This window comes from Argopecten irradians, unplaced genomic scaffold (genome assembly GCF_041381155.1).
Source record: "Argopecten irradians isolate NY unplaced genomic scaffold, Ai_NY scaffold_0171, whole genome shotgun sequence".
NCBI classification, from domain to species: Eukaryota; Metazoa; Mollusca; class Bivalvia; order Pectinida; family Pectinidae; genus Argopecten; species Argopecten irradians.
Genome location: NW_027187638.1, coordinates 18571 through 38752, shown reverse-complemented (window position 1 = coordinate 38752; position 20182 = coordinate 18571). Strand labels below are relative to the sequence as shown.

General features: G+C 35.4%; 1 protein-coding gene and 1 pseudogene across 1 annotated transcript; both read left to right on the top strand.

The window, feature by feature from the left end:
• The first annotated feature begins 5818 nt into the window (after window positions 1–5818).
• On the top strand, window positions 5819–6745 carry LOC138311975 (uncharacterized). The gene has a single exon (XM_069253086.1). It carries the CDS (start codon window positions 5819–5821, stop codon window positions 6743–6745), a length of 927 nt encoding a protein of 308 aa, XP_069109187.1.
• Window positions 6746–14025: 7280 nt separating this feature from the next.
• LOC138311976 (uncharacterized) lies at window positions 14026–19865 on the top strand (annotated as a pseudogene).
• Window positions 19866–20182: the final 317 nt, after the last annotated feature.

Below are 20182 nucleotides of genomic sequence, written 5' to 3'. Positions count from 1 at the left end.
GTGTTCAAATGAAAAATGATATATATATATATATGTATACAGGCATTATAAATAGATATGATATCTTGTACCTTTTTTAAAAATATACTTAGTGATATTTAAATAAGTATATTTAGTCTGGTAATGTTGTAACCCTTCTTGTATGACTATACATGTACACGTAGATTCGAAACGGTGAAAATACATGCTTAGAATTTTTACTAATACCTTAGAAATTACGGAAGATTGCTATATGCCACGATTCCGTAATTACAGTACTAGACTGGAATAATTTTCAAGGTTAAACCTTTAGTTGAAATAGTTCTTAGAACCATTTTCATTTCTGAATAAGTCAACTTCCATTATTGTTTTACCTGTGTACGACATATAGATATATATATCTGTAATATATATTCCTAGGTATGATCAGGGATATTTTATTTCCATTTGCTTTTACATCTTCATTTTAAAAATGGAGGTGACAATAAAAAACCTAGAGCATAGATGTACGAGGTTTCCATAATTCAAATCACAATCCAATTAACGGATGTCCTAACCTGGTTGTCAGTAAGACAATAGACAAGGGTCCTCCGAAAAGCAAATTGCTCGCAGCCAGGTATTACAAGTGAGTTCGATGAATGGCGTTGTGTACAGGTAAACAACATCCTGGTCAAGGTATTACATAACCATCAAACCAAAGGCATGACTAATTATATATCTTTATCGGTGTATCTACTCGTTTATCGCTTAAAAATTGAAAACGACCGCACGGTCTGAAAAATTTAGTTTGTTTTGCTTAAAGGTGATAAAAACAGATTTTAAATATGCTATTTTTGTGTTGATATTTGTTTATTGTGATGCACTTTATGATTTCCAACAAAAAATACAGGTTGTATTTGACGTAATTTCAATAAAATGTGCTTGAAACGAAGTCCACAAACGCTCTTGTCTAGAACGATCGCATCACTTATCGCCCCTGATATCACCAGGTGGCCGTAGATTCGTGACGTCATCTGAGACCAACAGCTGTGACAAGAGCCGGGAAATTCAATGGGGCAGTGTTGCGGTATTGGCGATTATAGATATATAAAACAGTCGCACTACGTGTAGTTGCTATATTGATAAGTGGAAATGTATCCGTATAAATTATACAATCTATAACACACCCTGATATAATAAAAACGATTGTTTACTCATCCTATTCGTCATATTATGGGCTATAAAATTGTTACATATGTATGTTTTGTAAGTCAAAAGCCATTTGACATTGTGTAAGCTACGTGTGTGTCAACTCATGTTTAAGGGGATGGCGCTTGACTTTTGTCTGTAAATTAAAACTCTAAACATAGACTTTAAAGTTTATATCAACAAGAAGAAATATAAGTTTACAAGAAAATGGACCCAAACAACAATGAGACTACATGCTGTACATGTACATACATATAATGCATATTTATAAAAGTAGACCCCGTCACCCTTCATACCCTCTCTAAAACCCTATCATACCGCGACAAACGTGCCCCTATCCCGCCTCATGTATGTACTACACACCTCTATTTCCTATTTGGAACTTAATCCTTCAGAAAACCGCAAAGTAAAGGGTTAGGCTAATTTATTTCTTTTAAAGTTCTGGAATGAATTTTACGGATTTCGGGGCTTTCCGTGTACGCAAATAGAATACTAGTACCACACATGTACAGTAGTAAAAATACATGCACGACCGATAAAAAAGACAAAACACAGATACTATAGATAAAATGACCTATTATGGATGACATGTACTCGTGGACAAGATACACCTAAATAGTTCAACTAACACAGGGCCATAAAACAACATCCTATATTTCTTATAAAACACAAATCATTTACAAGACCGCTTCATTATATTATCTTATCTTGCGCAGTTTTGAAAATAACAAACCTGTCGATCTAAATAAATTTTAAAAGTATACGAACAGTCCACAGGGATTTGAGAATTAATTAGTTTATATAAATATGGACACATTAGATAGCCTATTGACCATTATGAGACGATTTAAGGGTTTAGATAAAAAAAAATCGGTAAAATTCGTTTTCTACATATATATACGCAAGTGTACTATATAGAATATAATAGGAAATGATGAGTACGTAAATTGGTCAAATTGGCGAGCATTGTGGTGTTTTAGGGGTTCGGGGAGACCCCGGGAAAAATATTACGATTTAAAATGGTTGAGATATGAGTTTCACGATGTATTTTGATGATTTTGCGAGAGGCAAAGGCGCGATATTTTGGTGTTTGGGGGTCCGAAGGTCTCCCAGAAGGAAAAAATATTACTATTTACAATGACTGAGATGAGTTTTACAATGTATTTTGATGATTTTAAAGCGTTCTTAAATTAACATGATAATTTTCCGATTTTAAATTACCTCCATTTAAATAATGATAATTGTGTATTATATCATTATGCAACCCTGCTCGATCTGAACATACCGGATTCACACCATCGGCACATTGTTGTGTAACTCAAAGAAAGTAATAATGAATTAATTGTCTTGGCAAGACATATACACATTTTTTGAAATACATGGAGTAGAATCCCTAAAATGAAGTTTGAAAATGTGCAGGAGGACCATTTTTTCTTTAAAATGCGCATTTTTAGGATATTTCAGTCCGAAGAAAATGGGGGGCAAAAATACAAATAGAAATTATTGTTTTTTTCTTTTAAACTGCGTGTATTTTTCATGTCTCCGTATGTTTGTAACGGATGATTTTTTTTTTCATCAAAACGTAGGTCTAAAGAGGTGGGCCGCAATAATTGCCCATTTTCACTATGATCTTATATTGTATATATTTGTACATAAATTTACCAGTATGTATATCAAAACCCCCGGTTAATTTTATATGTAAACTATAAATTACATACATGCACAGTCGTATTATTCAAGGGTGGACTGAATAGGAGAGTACTACTTATTCATTCATGAAAAATGACGTTATGTACTCGACATTAATGACATCATCATTCATATGTAGTGACGTCATTTTATATGTTATGACGTCAATAATGTGTCATTATGTAGAGAATAAATCACGCTACCCAATAAGTCGAAATATGACATTTTTCTCCTTGTGTATTTACGTAAGTACTAAGACATGTGGCTTAAAATCCACATGCATGTTTACAGTTCCGCGATCGGCTCACCGGCTTCCGGTAGTTGATTGTCTCAGATGACGTCACAACTCATCGGAACTCAAGGGAGGTAAGTCATAGAAAAAAATCTGTCGTCAAAAAGATGTGCAGATTGATTTCATTAATTTTACTATTAAGAGACAAAATATAAGCAAATATCAAACTGGTATATGTTTTAATAGGGCATACAAATGTTTCTAGCGTATTATCTCATTTTCCATGTCCCTTCTGTTTTTATCACCTTTAATATCTCAATATTTTGATCTTTTATAATATCAAAATAAATTCTTTCTACCACATGTTGAAACGTTTTTACGGTATTCTAATAAATATATCTCAATTTATGCGGTTAGCAACACATGTACACAATACCATGTTTGTTATGATCAATCATCGGTATGTACATACGTCAATACTTTAATCAAGGATTTCTTAAATTGTTACGTAAAATTTCATTTTACAGTCACAAACTTTGTAATCCACAATGTATCAAAGATACAGACTACAGGAAAATATTATCTAATTAAAGCTTATTCGTTGCTGAACTTCTCGACAAAAAAATCCGAAACTTTTATTTCTGTGTGGATTTTCTTACATAATTACACGAAGATACCTGCTAATAGAGCATAACTTATATCCCATGAATTGGTCTATTACTTCATACCGAGTCGCGTAAAAGCAGTAAACAATCCGTACTTTTCCCTTTCATCTGTACCATATTTGATGTTGACTTCCATGCTGATTTTGATATGCAATACTCGCATTAGTGGTACTCATTGAAAAGAACCTTCACGATCATCTTGATTTTTGTTATTTTACTCAGGGGGATGAATGTGATGCGGTGAAATATGGCCGAACAGAGTGAGTGTGATAAGACATACGCGGACCTTACACCCGCGAGTATGCCTTTCCAATCAAGCGAACACGGAAGAAAGGGCGATATGATAGGTCAGTCTCAAGAGGATGATTTAAAATCGTTTGACCAAACTCTTCAGGGTCTACCTAAAGACGTGTACGTTTCGGAATCTCCATGGTACCGGGCAATTCTCTTCGACAAGGCAAGACACTTAAAAGATTGTCCAACATCTCGCCTGGTTTCAAGGAAGAGTACTACCAAATCTTCTGCACAATCTAAGTATGCCAGAGATTGTTATGTTCTCCATCAATTTCTTAAAGGCGATTCTGATGGTGACCTCAATGAACTATTCTCCTCTCAGAAAGGCGCGTCCACATCTAAAGAATTCACACAAGATAGCTGTCTTCCGATCGATGACAACACTATATCAACGTTATGTATTGATATCGATATGCTGAAGTTCGAACTTGCTAATGTGAGGAAAAGTTCTCATGAGACGAAGGAATGCTTGAACAGCTAAATTAATGAGATAATCAAAGAGCAAAAATCTATCAAATCTGAGCTGGAGGAGTTAAAAAAGGATGTGACGTCATCTTGTCAATTGATGGATAAAGTATTTGCTGGTAACACATCTATAAGCTCTACCATGAAAGGCTTGTCAGAGAGACTTCATCTAATCGCTTCGAAAACTCTGTCACTGGATAGATTCCGGCAGTCAGTTGGAGCTGATATATCTTGCATGAACCAGGCCGTGAAGGAAAACACCTTAGGTCTATCGAGGATTAACGACGATCGGTTCGCGAATGTAAAAGCCTTGCATACGGACGTTAAGGACATAAAAGGCAGATTATCATGCTTTGAGAAGGACATAACTGCGTGCAAATCGTGCTCTTCCTCAGTATCCGACTCTTTATCTTCTATAAAAACTAAGGTAAAAACCAATGACGCGAATATCCAGGAGATTGCTGAAGTTGCCCAACATAAAGTTGATTTAGAATTAAGAGGTTTCACGGAAGAGGTAGGTGATCAGTTGAAAGGAGTCAAGAAATTCGTGTCGGACTCAGTAAATCAAATATTTGAACAACCTCCCGTTTGTCCTCCAAAAGGAAAAACCCCATCAAAGGACTCGCCAGAGAGAATATCTATTTCACCTGTCTCGGACTGTCATGATGTTATCAGTCATTTCGACCCGTATCCTTTTCCATCAGAGTCTATCTGTAATATGGAATCGTTGGTCCAATGTCATCCTCTGGGTGAGTTAAGAAAATCCCCTGTAATAGTCGAGGACACCGCTAAGAACCTTTCAAAGCTTTCACCTCAGCGTATTCATCATGAGAAGCCAATGCAGACCAAACCCTTGTCCGAGGAAAGCCCCACAGGCCATAGATCCAGAAATAGTGATAGTCATAAGCTCTCTGGAGGCCTTTCGACCAACGGATTCACTGCTGTTGTAAGAAAGAAAACCACCCGACTCTTTCTATGTGGTATGTCAGCAACATGCACATTTGAGGACATTCAGTCATATTTAAGCGATCGTGATGTCACTGCAACCTTTATTCGGATCCTCAAGGGTAAGATAGAATACTCTGTATCTGCACAAGTCAATTTCCTGTCCTCTGATATTGGTAAAACGAAAACCGGAAATTTCTTGCCTGCTAGAATTCGTGTGAGAAAATGGGTCCCTAAAAGTCGGTTCTATGGTGAAAACGTGGAGTTCACAAACGCTAACGAAGATGAATAACTCAAAGAAAACCCTGCTGTTAGTTATTCTTACTGTGATGACTGCTGTCAGAATAATGACACTGGTATAATGTCAGCGGCTTCCCATCTCAATAATGCTCTAACGTCTCATAACATAGACATTTGTGGAATCTCGGAACATTGGTTGTTAGAGGAGCAGAGATACTTATTTCAAAGTATACATGGAGACTTTGACAGCCATCTTATATCTGACTTCTCCCTTCATCCTATGGCTCAAAACCGGCGGTGTAAAGGCGGTGTCGCTCTGCTTTGGCGAAAACGTTTATCCAGTCGTGTTACTGCAGTTGACTCGGATGATGATAGAATCGCTATCTTGAAATTAACTCTTAACTCGGAAGTTATCTTCTTCATTCAAGTATACTTTCCCACAACGCGTTATGGAGCTGAGCTGTACTCTGAATATATCGCCAAGCTTAATGATCTATGTTCTTCGTTCCTACTCGAGGGTTCGGTTGTCATTCTTGGTGATGTCAAAGCTAGATTAAGTGGACCAAGGATGGTTGGCTACGAAAACCATCGAGGTCATCTCTTACCATGTATTTTGGATCGTAACCAACTTTATTCAGTGACAACGTCTAGTGTTTGTAAAGGTCCTCTTTTTACATACGTTCACTCCGAAGATGGTTCATCCTCTCTGATTGACCACATCATTATTCAAGTATCTAAAACGGATTTTGTCAAAGAATGCCGTATTCTTGGCCATATCTTCTTAAATGTATCCAACCATCGTCCAATCGTATGTGAACTGTGCTTCTCCATGGACATCCCCACTACTTGTGAACAATTAATTAGATTTTCATACAAGTGGACGACGTCCGATGATATTGATCATACTAGCACTTACCGCGATACCCTTGATAATCTTATAAACGCGTCGGACTTAAGGAATCGTGATATGACATCAGAGAATGATGTTACCGAGTATACTAAAGACATAACTTGCTGTTTATATAGTCCGCGGCTGAAACGTCGTTAAAAAACGCAAGTTCTGTAAATTTTTGAAACCTTACTGGAAAGGTGAGCTCAAGAGTCTACACAAAGAGATGTGGAGAATTCGTAGTTTATGGATCTCCCACGGAAGACCTCGTGATCCTTACTCTATCTTATTTAGACAGTATAAAAGATGCTAAACGAAGATTCCGTCTGAGGCACAGGCAATTGTCTGAATCACATTTACGAGATCTTAATATTGAATTAGAAAACTCTGCTGAAGTGAAACAGAAATCCTTTTGGTCATGGGTAAAATCACGCCAATCAACTTCTTCTGGTAACACTGGGGCGGAAATGAATTCGAAAATTCAATGGTAAGAGATCCGCCTGGTTTGGCACTCCTTTGGGGAGCGTATTTTTCCCGAATTTACTCCGAAACCCCACAAGAGAGCGATAACGACCCTTTTCAAAATGAAGTAAAACAATTTTTGAATGATTTCCTGGGTGATGCCTCACGACGGAATTCTTCGTTGCCCGATTTTACCTTACTTGAGGTTAAATCTGTATGCCGTAGTCTTCCACGGTGCAAAGCCGCTGGTGCTGATTTAATTGTATATGAAAACTTGATATTTGCAAATGATTGTTTTTATGAATGTTTGTGTAAACTTTTTAATGTCTTTAAAACATTTTTATTTGTCCCTCCTGATTTAAAAAGAGGCATGATATGTGCATTATATAAAGGCCACAACAATCCAAATCTGACCCAAATAGCTATCGAGCTATCTCTCTTTTGCCTGTTATTGTTAAAGTCTTCGAGAAAATTCTGCTTGAAAGACTTATATCTGAAGAACTATTTCATGTCAATCCCTTACAAAACGGTTTCCAAAAAAACGTCAGCAGTACGATGACGTCATATGTCTTGCACGAAGCAATTATTTTTTGTGATGAAAATAATAGTAAACTGTACTCATGTTTTTTGGATGCGGCGAAAGCCTTTGATTGTGTATGGCATGCAGGCCTGTTTTAAAAGCTTGCCCGTCTGGGTTTTAATTGTGATTTTGTCAATTCAATAATTTGCTTGTACAAAGATATGTACAGTGCAGTTATGTACCAAGGTTATATACCTAAGTGGTTTCCAATATGTCAAGGAACCCGTCAGGGAAGTATTCTCTCACCTTGGCTTTATTCTGTATACATAAATGACGTATTGAACGAGTTATGTGCTTCGAAATCTGCTTTATCAATTCATGATATTAACATTACCTGTCCTACACAAGCAGATGACATTGTATTACTTTCATTATGCAAAAATGACTTGGATCAGTTAATGCAAATTTGTTATTTATATTTAAGTGTAATGCCTCAAAATCCATTGTTATTGTTTTTAACGAAAGAAAACGTGCATTTTGCAATTCAAAAAGGGAGTGATATCTAGGGCCAAACAAAGTAGAAGAGTCCACTAGTACAACACATGTCGGTATCTTTGTAGATAAGTTCAGTCCTGGTCGCCAAGACATAAATGAAGTTATGTATAAGTTACGTGGGCAAAGCTTTGCTCTGATGCAATGTGATTTACTTGGTCCAGGTATTAATCCGGTAACAAGTCTGAAACTCTACAAATCTATAGTTCTTCCAAGAGCGCTATTTGGCTGTGAGCTCTGGTTCTCGTTGTCCTCTAACGATTCACGTCGTTTAGATACTACCCACCATCTTTGCGCTAAACTTATGCAACACTTCCCTATTCGTACTAGATCTGATATCGTTTTGGGTATGTTAGGTCTGACTTCGATTTCATCTTATGTTGAACAATGCAAATTACGCTTTTTTGCTGCCTTATGTAACGTAAAGTTTCAATATACTGTAAAGCGGTTGTTTTTGATACGTTTATTTCATATGTATTTCAGTATTTACAAGTTCAAAGGAGGGTATTTACCCGATATATGGTATTTATTCCATAAATACGATCTACAGTCATACTTATATGATTACTTACAATCTATCTGTATCCCAAGTAAATTAGTGTGGAAGCATATTGTAAAACATGTTTTGTTTTTGCAAAAGAAAGCGAACAATGGGAACAGCGTCTGAGTCTAAATAGTGACCTATGCAGATTTAAGTTAATTCACAAACAATTATCAGTTTCTATTCTTTGGCGTCTGTCACAGGCATCTCCAAATTTAGTTGAAAATTGTAAACGAGTCTCTAAGCTGTGGATTATTCCACCTGACTGCGAACTATATTGTGCTAGTTGCAGCTTATTTGCCTCAGATGCTGTCGCCCACTGTCTTTTAGACTGCAAGAGTCCTGAAGTAACGTCACTTAGAGATAGTTTCTATACAAATATAGTAAATGTTTACCCAGTTCATGTATACAAATGTATGTAACTTTAGACCAAGCAGAAAGAGAAGATATCAAATTACCACCATACTAGGTCGTCCTTCAGACGACATTGCTCTCGCTCTTGGTGAGGACAATATAATTCTGTCTTTCATACGTGACTGTCTGTTTTTTGCTGACATGGTCTCAGCTCTAACATTTCAATAAGATTTTTTTTTAATCTAACTCAATATGTAGCTGTCTATTTTTGATATTATGTTATAGTACTATACTCTAGCGTAGCAGTGTCTCTTCAAGCCTTGGTCAATTTTCTGTAAGGTTTACGTTATATTTTATCACTTAAAGTTAAGTTTTTGTCCATAATTAATTCAACCTATTGTTACGCTACAGGGTTATATGCATTCCACTTTTCTGAATGTGAACTAATGCTTATACATGTATATATATATATATATCTTTGTCTTTTTTTGTTGTTCTTTTTTCTTGTATATTTACTTTTGTTTTTGTTCTTCTTTATAATGTTCATTATTATTTATTTTAAAAATGGAGGTTACAATAAAAAAAAAAACTAGAGCATAGATGTACGAGGTTTCCATAATTCAAATCACAATCCAGTTACCGGATTTCCTAACCTGGTTGTCAGTAAGACAATAGACAAGGGTCCTCCGAAAAGCAAATTGCCCGCGGCCAGGTAATTACAAGTGAGTTCGATGAATGGCGTTGTGTACAGGTAAACAACATCCTGGTCAAGGTATTACATAACCATCAAACCAAAGGCATGGCTAATTATATATCTATATCGGTACATCTACTCGTTTATCGATTAAAAATTGAAAACGACCGCACGGTCTGAAAAAATTAGTTTGTTTTGCTTAATATCTCAATATTTTGATCTTTTATAATATCAAAATAAATTCTTTCTACCACATGTTGAAACGTTTTACGGTATTCTAATAAATATATCTCAATTTATGCGGTTAGCAACACACAATACAATGTTTTTAATGATCAATTATCGGTATGTACATACGTCAATACTTTAATCAAGGATTTCTTAAATTGTTACGTAAAATTTCATTTTACAGTCACAAACTTTGTAATTCACAATGTATCAAAGATACAGACTACAGGAAAATATTATCAAATTAAAGCTTATTCGTTGCTGAACTTCTCGACAAAAAATCCGAAACTTTTATTTCTGTGTTGATTTTCTTACGTAATTACACGAAGATACCTGCTAATAGAGCATACATTAGAGTATTTATATCATCGAATTTCACTCTTTTAGTTATTTACATTCGAGCCAAAGTTATTGTACGATTAACTTCACTCAAAAGTAATCATAAAAAAATCGTTGATCGCCTTTTTCCTGTGACCGTCGATGTAGGTGATAGCACATCAGTTATAGTAAAGCTATGTATATATATATAAGCCACGGACTACTATGACGTCACACGGTTTAGAGCTAGAAAATATGCATAATCGGGCGGTCAGAAAATTTGACCTCGATATCAGCGGCTCACAGGTTATTCCGGTCGCGCGCGGTACAGAGAGGTTTCTACACGTGCTAATACAGCCATTTCCAGCATAAACTGAAATTATCATTTTTGACTGCACAAATCCTTTAAACTAAAATTCATTTGACAACGTCTTTGTTCTCTTTCAGTGAGTTGAGAAATCATGCTAACTTAATTCCGAGCATTTTTAAATTGTTGACGTCGTGTGTCAGACGGCGTAACCGCCGGAGCGTAGATTCGAAATTTTGTCTCGAAATATGCAACAAGTAGCAAGAATTAATACTTGTATTTCACAGTTTTTGTAGCTGATATTGTCAATTTTATGTGTGACCACTTATATTGAAAGAAATCCACTCTTTATAAACAATAATTTTCTCGTTGATTAAGTACATGTAATAAGTATATTGTGTACTACACAGTAAACTTAATCCTAATACAAAATAAACAAAATATCTATTTTCTATACATACCAAGAAAACCGATAATCCATTGGTCAAAATATTCAAATATGTAATTCATAACATGCCGAAATAAGTTTTCTATCGCCTCTACAAGTTAGATAATGACTTCGACGGAAACCGCGGCCCGGTACAATTTCTAACTTTAACTTCATTGGATATTGGATTCCACTTCGGGTCAAAATCTGACACGGCACGTTGATGTGTTGCTTGAAGTTTCAGACATATGCATTATTAGAACAAAAAATGTGCAGTAAAACCAATGTCACAATAACTATCTATTATTTGTCAGGTTAAGTGTCAATGATGACTCATCTCATTTTTGTTTTGAAAGAAATTTGATAGAATCTAAGATCAGTAGCGTGACAGCTCGTTGGTTTAAATTCCATCTAACAAAACAAAGGATCAAACATTTCAAGGTGTGTTCTCTCAACTATGCATTACACAATTTTAAATCCTGTACATGTTAACTACAAATGTGCGGTGGCCCGTTTGAGCCGTCAAATTACTACTTCTGATTAAAGTAGAACTAGTTGTACATTTATAACTTGACGAAGTGTACAGGACCATTTACTCTGAAGTAGTTGTGCATTTATTTACTCGGCCATGCACTCTTTATCAAGTTATAAAATGTACAATGCACAACTACGTAATCAGCGGCCATCGTAAAACCGAGAACAGGATCCATTATACATGTAGCTCCGTGTCTTAAGGACACAGTCAATTAAATGTATAGTTTGTTCTCCGTTGAAATAATACACTTCGACGTCAAACATAAATTAACATATTCAGATTGACATTAAGATACATTATCTTATGCTTAGTACTCCATTCCGTAAAATAAAAATCGTATACATACAGAAGGATAAGCCTAGGCCTTGGTGGAATTTTTAAAAATAAATATCAAACGTATTCACTATTCAATGGCTACAGGCGCTTAATGAATGCATTTCGATTATTTCCTATTCTCCTACCATATTTATATTGAAACTTGAAAAGCTTAACTGTAGTCATCAGCTGGAAGTCATCATCATCTTTGTTATAAACCGAAACAATCAACGTCGTCTGTCACATTTTGTGGTTACGCCTCAAACTCAGGTCAAAGCGCCAGGAACACGATGCGTTTTGGTAACGTAGACGATGATAACGTTATCTAAAAATAACCGTGCAATATACTTTTTTCTATAAACTACTTCCGGAAAAATCGTGCAATATAGTTTTTTTTATCGGTGATCACGTGGCGTGTTTTTGACCAATGAGAAGTGACAAAAAGTCCAGAAAAATAATAAATATCATTATACTTAAGCTAACATGATCACGACAGATCCCAAGTTAATAAATGATCAGGATCATGTTGACCTAAGTAATGACATTTGTACATGAATCTATTCTTTTCATGTGTCTATGTATACTCTAAGGTTTTTATACCTATTACGAATCTTGTATATAGACCCCATAAGTTGAATAATGTTTTGTTTGCTTAGTGTTACGTCCTATTAACAGCAAGGGTTATGTAAGGACGTACCAGGTTGTTGATGGGGGAATTAGGAGTAACCGGAGAAAAACCATCGAACAACGGCTATCACCTTACATCTGTCCCACATGGGATTCGAAAATGCAACTCAGAGGTGGGGGTTTGTTGTAATAAGTATGAACACACATTTTAATCACTCGGCTACAGCAGCCACCAAAAAGATAATATATTGAAATAGCGGGTTCAACAATTTTACAGTGATATGAAAGAAAAGTACTGTAATATTGAAGAAATTCAATTTTATTTATCCTAAAAGAATTGACCACTCTCTTGTGGCTGATCTTCAAGAGACTCTCTCCCCGGTACTGCTCCTATCCAAGCAATAGTGCATACTTATTTATCAACAGAGAAACAAATTGTTGCAATTCGGCCGCAGCAGTGTTCTTTCAGAAGAAACAAAATTGTCTAATTTCCATCCGAGGTAATTTATCCGCGCAATCGACCAATCCTCAACCAAATCTGTTAACCTTCGCTGTAAAGGATCTGAAAACGCCTTTTACCGTTTTCTTTGCACCATCGCTTGAAAGGGGCACTGAGCGCAAGATGGTGTAGTATGATAGCCTAGTGCCAACTGCGTGTTTCATCCCCCGAGTATTTAGCTTGGGATATTTTAAATTCAAATTATTTTTTTATTCAACTTAGGCTTTACAGCCCATTGGTACAATATGCAATTATTTTATACCAGGCAGGCACTGGTACGAAAGCAAGTGATTGAGGGTAAGGATATCATATAATTGAACGTTAACGTCAGATTTTTCGGAGAAAACGACTGGAAGTTAAGAGCAGTTGAAGTGCGCTCAACAAAAATAATGACGTTACAAGCGATACCTTCCCACAAGGGAGCTATGTTGTAACTCTGAAATATCCAAAGGCGGACTATGCACTCCTGGTCGGCATTTTGAGATAGCAAATGTGCAATAATGTATCGGACATTATATAGGCACACCCGCTTTGCTTGTTTAAAAGGTAATTTGCCTTTTGTTACCAGGAAACCACACCATACATTGAGCCAAATGAACCGTAATTTTCTCTGTCAGGTTTAATATGGTTTATTCCTTTGAATTTTAAAATCTGACGATCAGAATTTCACGCAAGCCTGACTGCTCACTTTGTGTGTTCACAGTGTTTGGGTTGTACGGATTTATTACAATATAATTTCGTCACGTTTCAGTCAGATATGTTTAAAATGTTAAAAAAAATAAATGATTATCAGACTAGATTATGACAACATAACTAATTTTATATCGAGGTACCCACATTATTCCTAAATGAATGCTTTATATCTGAATATTTTATTATTAGTGGTCCTTTGTTGATATATTTACAAAAAATATCAGAGTTATAGGTATAACAAATTAATAAATACTTAATTGGTGTAAATTAACACCGTAATGTCTTTATTGCCTAAGTGCACGTGACATCTATGTCATGGCGACCGGGAACACAATCTGTCACGTGATTTGGGCGGCATCAAGTCATGGCTTGATAGTTATCGGTGATCGCTCACTTCGATGGTGACATTTCAAACATATAGACATATACAGTAGTATACTGGTAGTTTGGATATTTTTTGTATGTTCTTTATGAAAACATGAAGGTAAGTGACAAAGTCATCTATTCCATAATGAAAATCTCTCCCAGTTATTTACCCAGAAAATGAAAGGTTTTTTTTTATTATTATTTTCATTTTTTGTTGATATCACTGATACTGAGAGCATTATTGTTGTCAACATCATCAAAAGTGATTAGGGAAAGTATTTGTTTCTACTATTGTATATTTCGGTATAGATCCATATCTCTGTAGATTTGTTGAACGTCAGTAGATTTGTGCATCATAGATTATTTTAGAAAAAAATTAATAAAAAGATGAAAAATATCTGTTCGAAATACATGTATTCTTGTGATAGAAAATAAATGTCGGCTATAACATCATGCGAAAAAAATATGATAGTTATTGTTTTATTTAGAAAAAATATTATATAATAAAAAAAACATGTGATACATTTTGTACATGCCGCTTAGTGAATAGGTTTATAAACGTTGTGTATGTATGTGCATTGTTATTTTAAAGATTGTTTGTTGAATTTTTTTACGTATTTCTTATTCATTTCTGTGCAATGCCTCATATCACATCATCTTTTCGTTTATACATAATCTTTACAAGAATATCATAAGTTTGAGAAAACATTCTTACAAATTTACAAAAACTCGATACTGAATGCAAGGAACAATTAACGCTATTCTTCAACTTCCAATAATCTTTAACAGAAAACTGACATCATCACAAAATCTTAATTACGGACAATAATAACGTTAACGCTGTTTTTTTACCAGAAAATAGTAACACTTTACTGTCGTGTTCGTGTCGGTCTAACCGTTGACGATGACAGTGATGTACTCGCCGCGCAATTTGCGCACTACTATTGCATACTGGGTTACAATATAATGCTAAACGCGAGTTGATTAGTTGATGGGCGTGGTTTTTATCGTGTGATATGTGTAACCCACGTGTGATAGATCTATCTTGAACTCATCGGGTATTACCTTACTCCTAAGAACATTCAAGGACAAACATCGTACGGTCGTAGATCTAACGCTGTTATCGTTAGGACTTGCGTGGAAATGCAGCAACTTGCCTCTATAAAAACTCTAAAATGGCCGATTGAACCAACATTCCTCTCCAATAAACGGTCATTATTTTATGACAGTTTATTCTATTAACTTAAGACTTCGTTTGTAATTTTGCTTGGGTTCCGATGAACAGGTGACTGGGTCAAATGTCCCCCGTGCAGGCACATTCTTTATAATCTTGTGACAACCTCCTCTGGTAACATCAGTTTTTGTTTTACTAATCTCATGAAAAAAAGATCATCCTTTAGTTTATGATGAAGATCAAGTATTTCACGACGAAGTTTACCGTCCGTCAGTACCCCGTTAGCATAAAATCTTCCATACACGTTTTTTTATCAGGCGCAGCTATGACACTGCTCGTTCTATCGCCTGACGTCGGGTAGGCTATCTAAACTCCGCCCAACAAACAATTGACAGAACCACTCGACCAGTTGATAATACTGTCGCTCAACATACCGAGGTATTACATCATTTATTTTGTCATCGGTTAGACCGACACGACAGTAAAAGGGTTTACTTAAAAGATTCAAAACTAAGTACACAATGTAGTTTGTATTACAAAATATAAGTTGATAGTATCAAATTCCATCACTTAGCCTTAGAGTTATTGGACTATGAATAAGAGTAATATTAATACGAGTTTAATATCTAAAAGGTGTCTTCAGTAAAATACAACGCTTCAAAGAAACAGCTCAGTCTATACTTTGTACTTCATTTATGTATCCAGCTTTTATTCAAATATTTTTATGATTGCAAATATGTTTTTCATAATTGTTTGTAATTGTTTTATTTTTCAAACGTTTTATACATGTATTAAGGTATTTTTTCCTGTTTAACTAGAGATATTTTGTATGCGGATACATGATCTCCAAGGTGTAAGTGAAACATAATTATATGTTACATTTCATGATAGTAAGTCCACTGGGTTCGATACATATTTCCGTCACTCAAAACAGCATGCCATGAGTCTTTACTTGTGTTCTTATATGCACGGTACTTGGAGCGCATGGGATTTGACTAAAAAAAGCCATATAAATCGAATGGTTGTTTTACAATGAGCACATACAACAATGTGGGTTATAATAAATCGATAAAATTGCAAATTATTAGAATTATATAGGTCGTCCAATCTTAAACCCAAAGATTAAGACAGATATATACGGTTGCACACACATGTGTAAAACGCAACACACATGTAAACACACACACACACCGACACAAATCCTCATTTTCCGCATCGCCATAAATACAGATAAAATTTTGTCAATTTATTCAGGTTCAACGAACATACGCCGATATCAATATATACACACACCACCATCACTAACATTAAGAAGTTAAAGTACAACATTATCAGAGGATACTACTGTACCTTCTACTGTGCTCATTCACCACCCACATAAAACATTCAGTAAAACCCCTTTCACTCGAACTGCAGGGGACCAGGTTCATAGTTCGAGGAATACGGGGTATTCGACTCATCCGAGGTTTGCCAAAATAGGCAAATCTGTGACGAACCTTGCATGTCAATAACGTTTTGAAGTATTGTTTTCCAGCATTTAAAAACATGTATATATATAAAAGGGCGATATTCAATTATTCAACATTGTGAATTGCTGAAAATTGCTATTCTGTGACAAACCTTGCATGTCGATAACGTAGTAAGTATTGTTTTCCAGCATCTAAAGTATTCATAACGGTATTCATAATCGTATTGTTAATAAAATGTGAATTTTATAAAATATGCACGTTGTGAAATATGCGGAAAATTGCCACAGTCTGTGTCAAAGCTTGCATGTCCATAACGATTTAAGTATTGTTTTCCAGCATTTAACATATTTATAACGGTAATTTTCGATCGTACAGTGGTGCAGTGCAGTATATTGATTAAAATTCGCCAATTCGCAGATGATTTTAAATGATTCAAAAATATTGCATAAGCACTGTAAAAATTTCTAATCAAAATATTATCGTATTTGAAATATATAAAATATAAACTTTATTTATTTTACATCGATTACGAAACAAGTTATATATAACTTATGTAAATCACTCTTGATGGCCCGGATGTAAGCGCGCGAGGGATCTTAGTGTGGGAGGAAACCGGAGTGCCCGGAGAAAACCCACATGATCGGGCATGTGACCCCTAACCTTTTCACGTCCGTGCGGGGGATCGAACCACGGCCTGCTAGGGTGAAAGGCGAGTGGCTTAACCACTACACCACCCGATCACCGTATTTGAAAGGCACCAATGTAAGAGGAAACGATACTTACAGAAACCGGGAGAGTTAAATGACCCAATTCGTAAAAAAAAACAATATACGGAACGCATTCATAAAAAATAACATTGATTTGCTGCATATGGATAAGCTCTGTCCTTTCAACCTTAACTTAGACTAAAACATTAATAGACTAGCAAACCGTAGGGTGGAAAACTGAATACCGATAACATAACGAAATACGGAGCCGTGACTCGTTAGGACAATCCTCATTTCTGTTAAATAATCCAATTGACAACTTCCGCATCCATACGATAGAAACACTGTGCGACGAATAAATGGTTTCTTTACTATGCATTTGACGGGAACGTGATACATTTCTGTTCGAGGACATAAAAACACAGAGATGGACAAAACTTTTAATCAAAACAGAGACACTGACATACAAAATGACAAATAATTGCTAAAACATCATCATATACTTTTAAATTTAAGGAACGTTTTATAATAACACCCTTTATAACATAATTTCTATACATAACTTTTTCTTTTTGGAAGTCAATAATATAAATATCTTTTGGTTTCGTGATTGCTGCGAATATACAAAACAGCGAATTTTGCATCTTAGATAATTGCATTTGGTGTACCACCTGCCAATGAATAAGTCAAATGCATCAAATAATTTCATAACACCATATCCAAAAATGTAACTTCTAGCATTTTTGTATTTTTGAATATTTACATGTTAGCTATCTAGGACTGTCATGGATACATTAATTGGAATTGCGTTCTCAGAAATTCTCAGAAATTCTATAATTTATCATTTCATTTCATTTATTGACTTGAGTTGGACCAAATAAACTAAACAATTATTTAAACTGCCCCTGTGAAGTTAAATTAAAAAAAAGATATTGTGAGTAATACAATATTTACCTCGATTAACAATTTTCCAATTAAATAGCGTAATTCGAAACAAAGAAAACACAACAGAGGAAGTTTAGCATCATTGATGAATTATAGAATATAGAAACAGCTGTACAATTATATAACTTAAGCTTAGTTAGTTCGTGCAATGATTTTATGTTTTATGATTTTTATTCATGATTGCAGCACTGGCGTCTGGGTCGCATAGCTGCAGTAGCTATATGTGTTGGTGTTTGGTATACCATATGGAAGGGGAGCATTACCGACAAGTTTGAATCAATGTTGCATCCGACGACCCCATCGCTGTGGAAATGGATATCATAACAAATGAACCTACGAAACACATATATATTTCAAATCAAACAATCAATACGAACATTTCCAAATTTTCTAAGATAAATCGTACAGAAGGTTACATGGTGTACGACTGCAGTCACATATGGCCAGGGCGGATGTGGTGGCTGGTCAGATAGACTTTCTGGAATTTTGTCTACTTATATTTTAGCAAAAATAACTAACCGAAAATTTCTTATCAACTTTGACAATCCTTGCCTACTCCAAGATTATTTTGAACTTCATGAGTGGAGTTATAACAAAACGCTCTTAGGAAATAAAGATTCAAAAAATTACTACTTAAAGGACGACAGTGGACGGGAGATTATGAATATATTGACGAATGCCACATCAGTACAGCCCATACAGAATTTCTTCACTGCTGAAGTTAGTTTCGTGCGTATAAATTGGGACATGACACCTGAATTCCGGAAATTCCTTCACGTGCGAGAAATATGTACCTTGGATAATGGAGCTGCATTATGCGGATATTCATCGTTATATCTTTGAATTGTTTTTGCATCCAAAGCCTTTCCTTACTAAACTAGCTGATAGTGTTTTCAAAAGTAAGCAAACAAAGACGTCATTTTGTGCGCATGTCAGAATTGGAAGAAGCTCTACGTTGCCTAATGATAATGTTCGAACAAAACCAGAAGACGTCCATGTTATTTTAGACTTCATAGAAACAATTGATAAAACAAAACATGATTTACTTCTAGCTACAGACTCCGACGACTTACAACGTCAATTTACGGCTTATTATTCCAACAATTTCCTTCTGAAAGTGCCAGGAAGGATAACTCACATAGACCAAACAAAGACTGGTGATATTTGTGATGGGTTTCAGAGACAACTTTTAGATTTTTTGTTACTAAGCAAATGTGACAAGTTGGTTGTTTGTGAAAGTGGATTTAGTATAATGGCGGCCTATTTACGTAATATCAGTGACGGTCTCTATTGCTGGACTCGCCGGTCAGTGGTTCCTTGTTCCAGGTATACAATCCACGATTTTTTCCCTAAACCCCTCATTGGCCCTCCGCGATGAACACCGACACATTCTAGGGATATGAAGTACTCGAAGGGTGAAGTATTTTTAGGTAAGACGTCTCTATTGAAAAGTTGTTACAATAAAAAATGGTAGTTATAAGCATTAAACACATATCAATCAAATTTAAAGTAAATACTGCAATGCACTTTATATTAGAAAAACACAATGTTAACTTCCATATAAAGCAAATGTTATGAAAGTGGATACACGAAATTTGTTACGTTTTTTATTGAATTGAAAACGGATTTAGGTGTAAATTTCGTTTTTGTTTTTAGTGGCTTTTCAATGTACTTTTCGGGGAGAACTTCATGATAAACCAAAATTATCTATATTCTCATAATTGATATTAGATATGCACAAGATGTTTGGATAGGCCCCCGTTATAGTTATCCTACCTCCGTAAGTTTTTCCTTAGGTTTTACAAGTTGGAGGTTTTTTGTTTTGTTTTTGACACAAACTAATGTTGATCTGGCATCCATAGT

What these genes read in the sequence shown, in the direction of transcription:
- LOC138311975 (XM_069253086.1), top strand. Translation starts at nt 5,819, where the DNA reads ATGTCAGCGGCTTCCCATCTCAATAATGCTCTAACGTCTCATAACATA.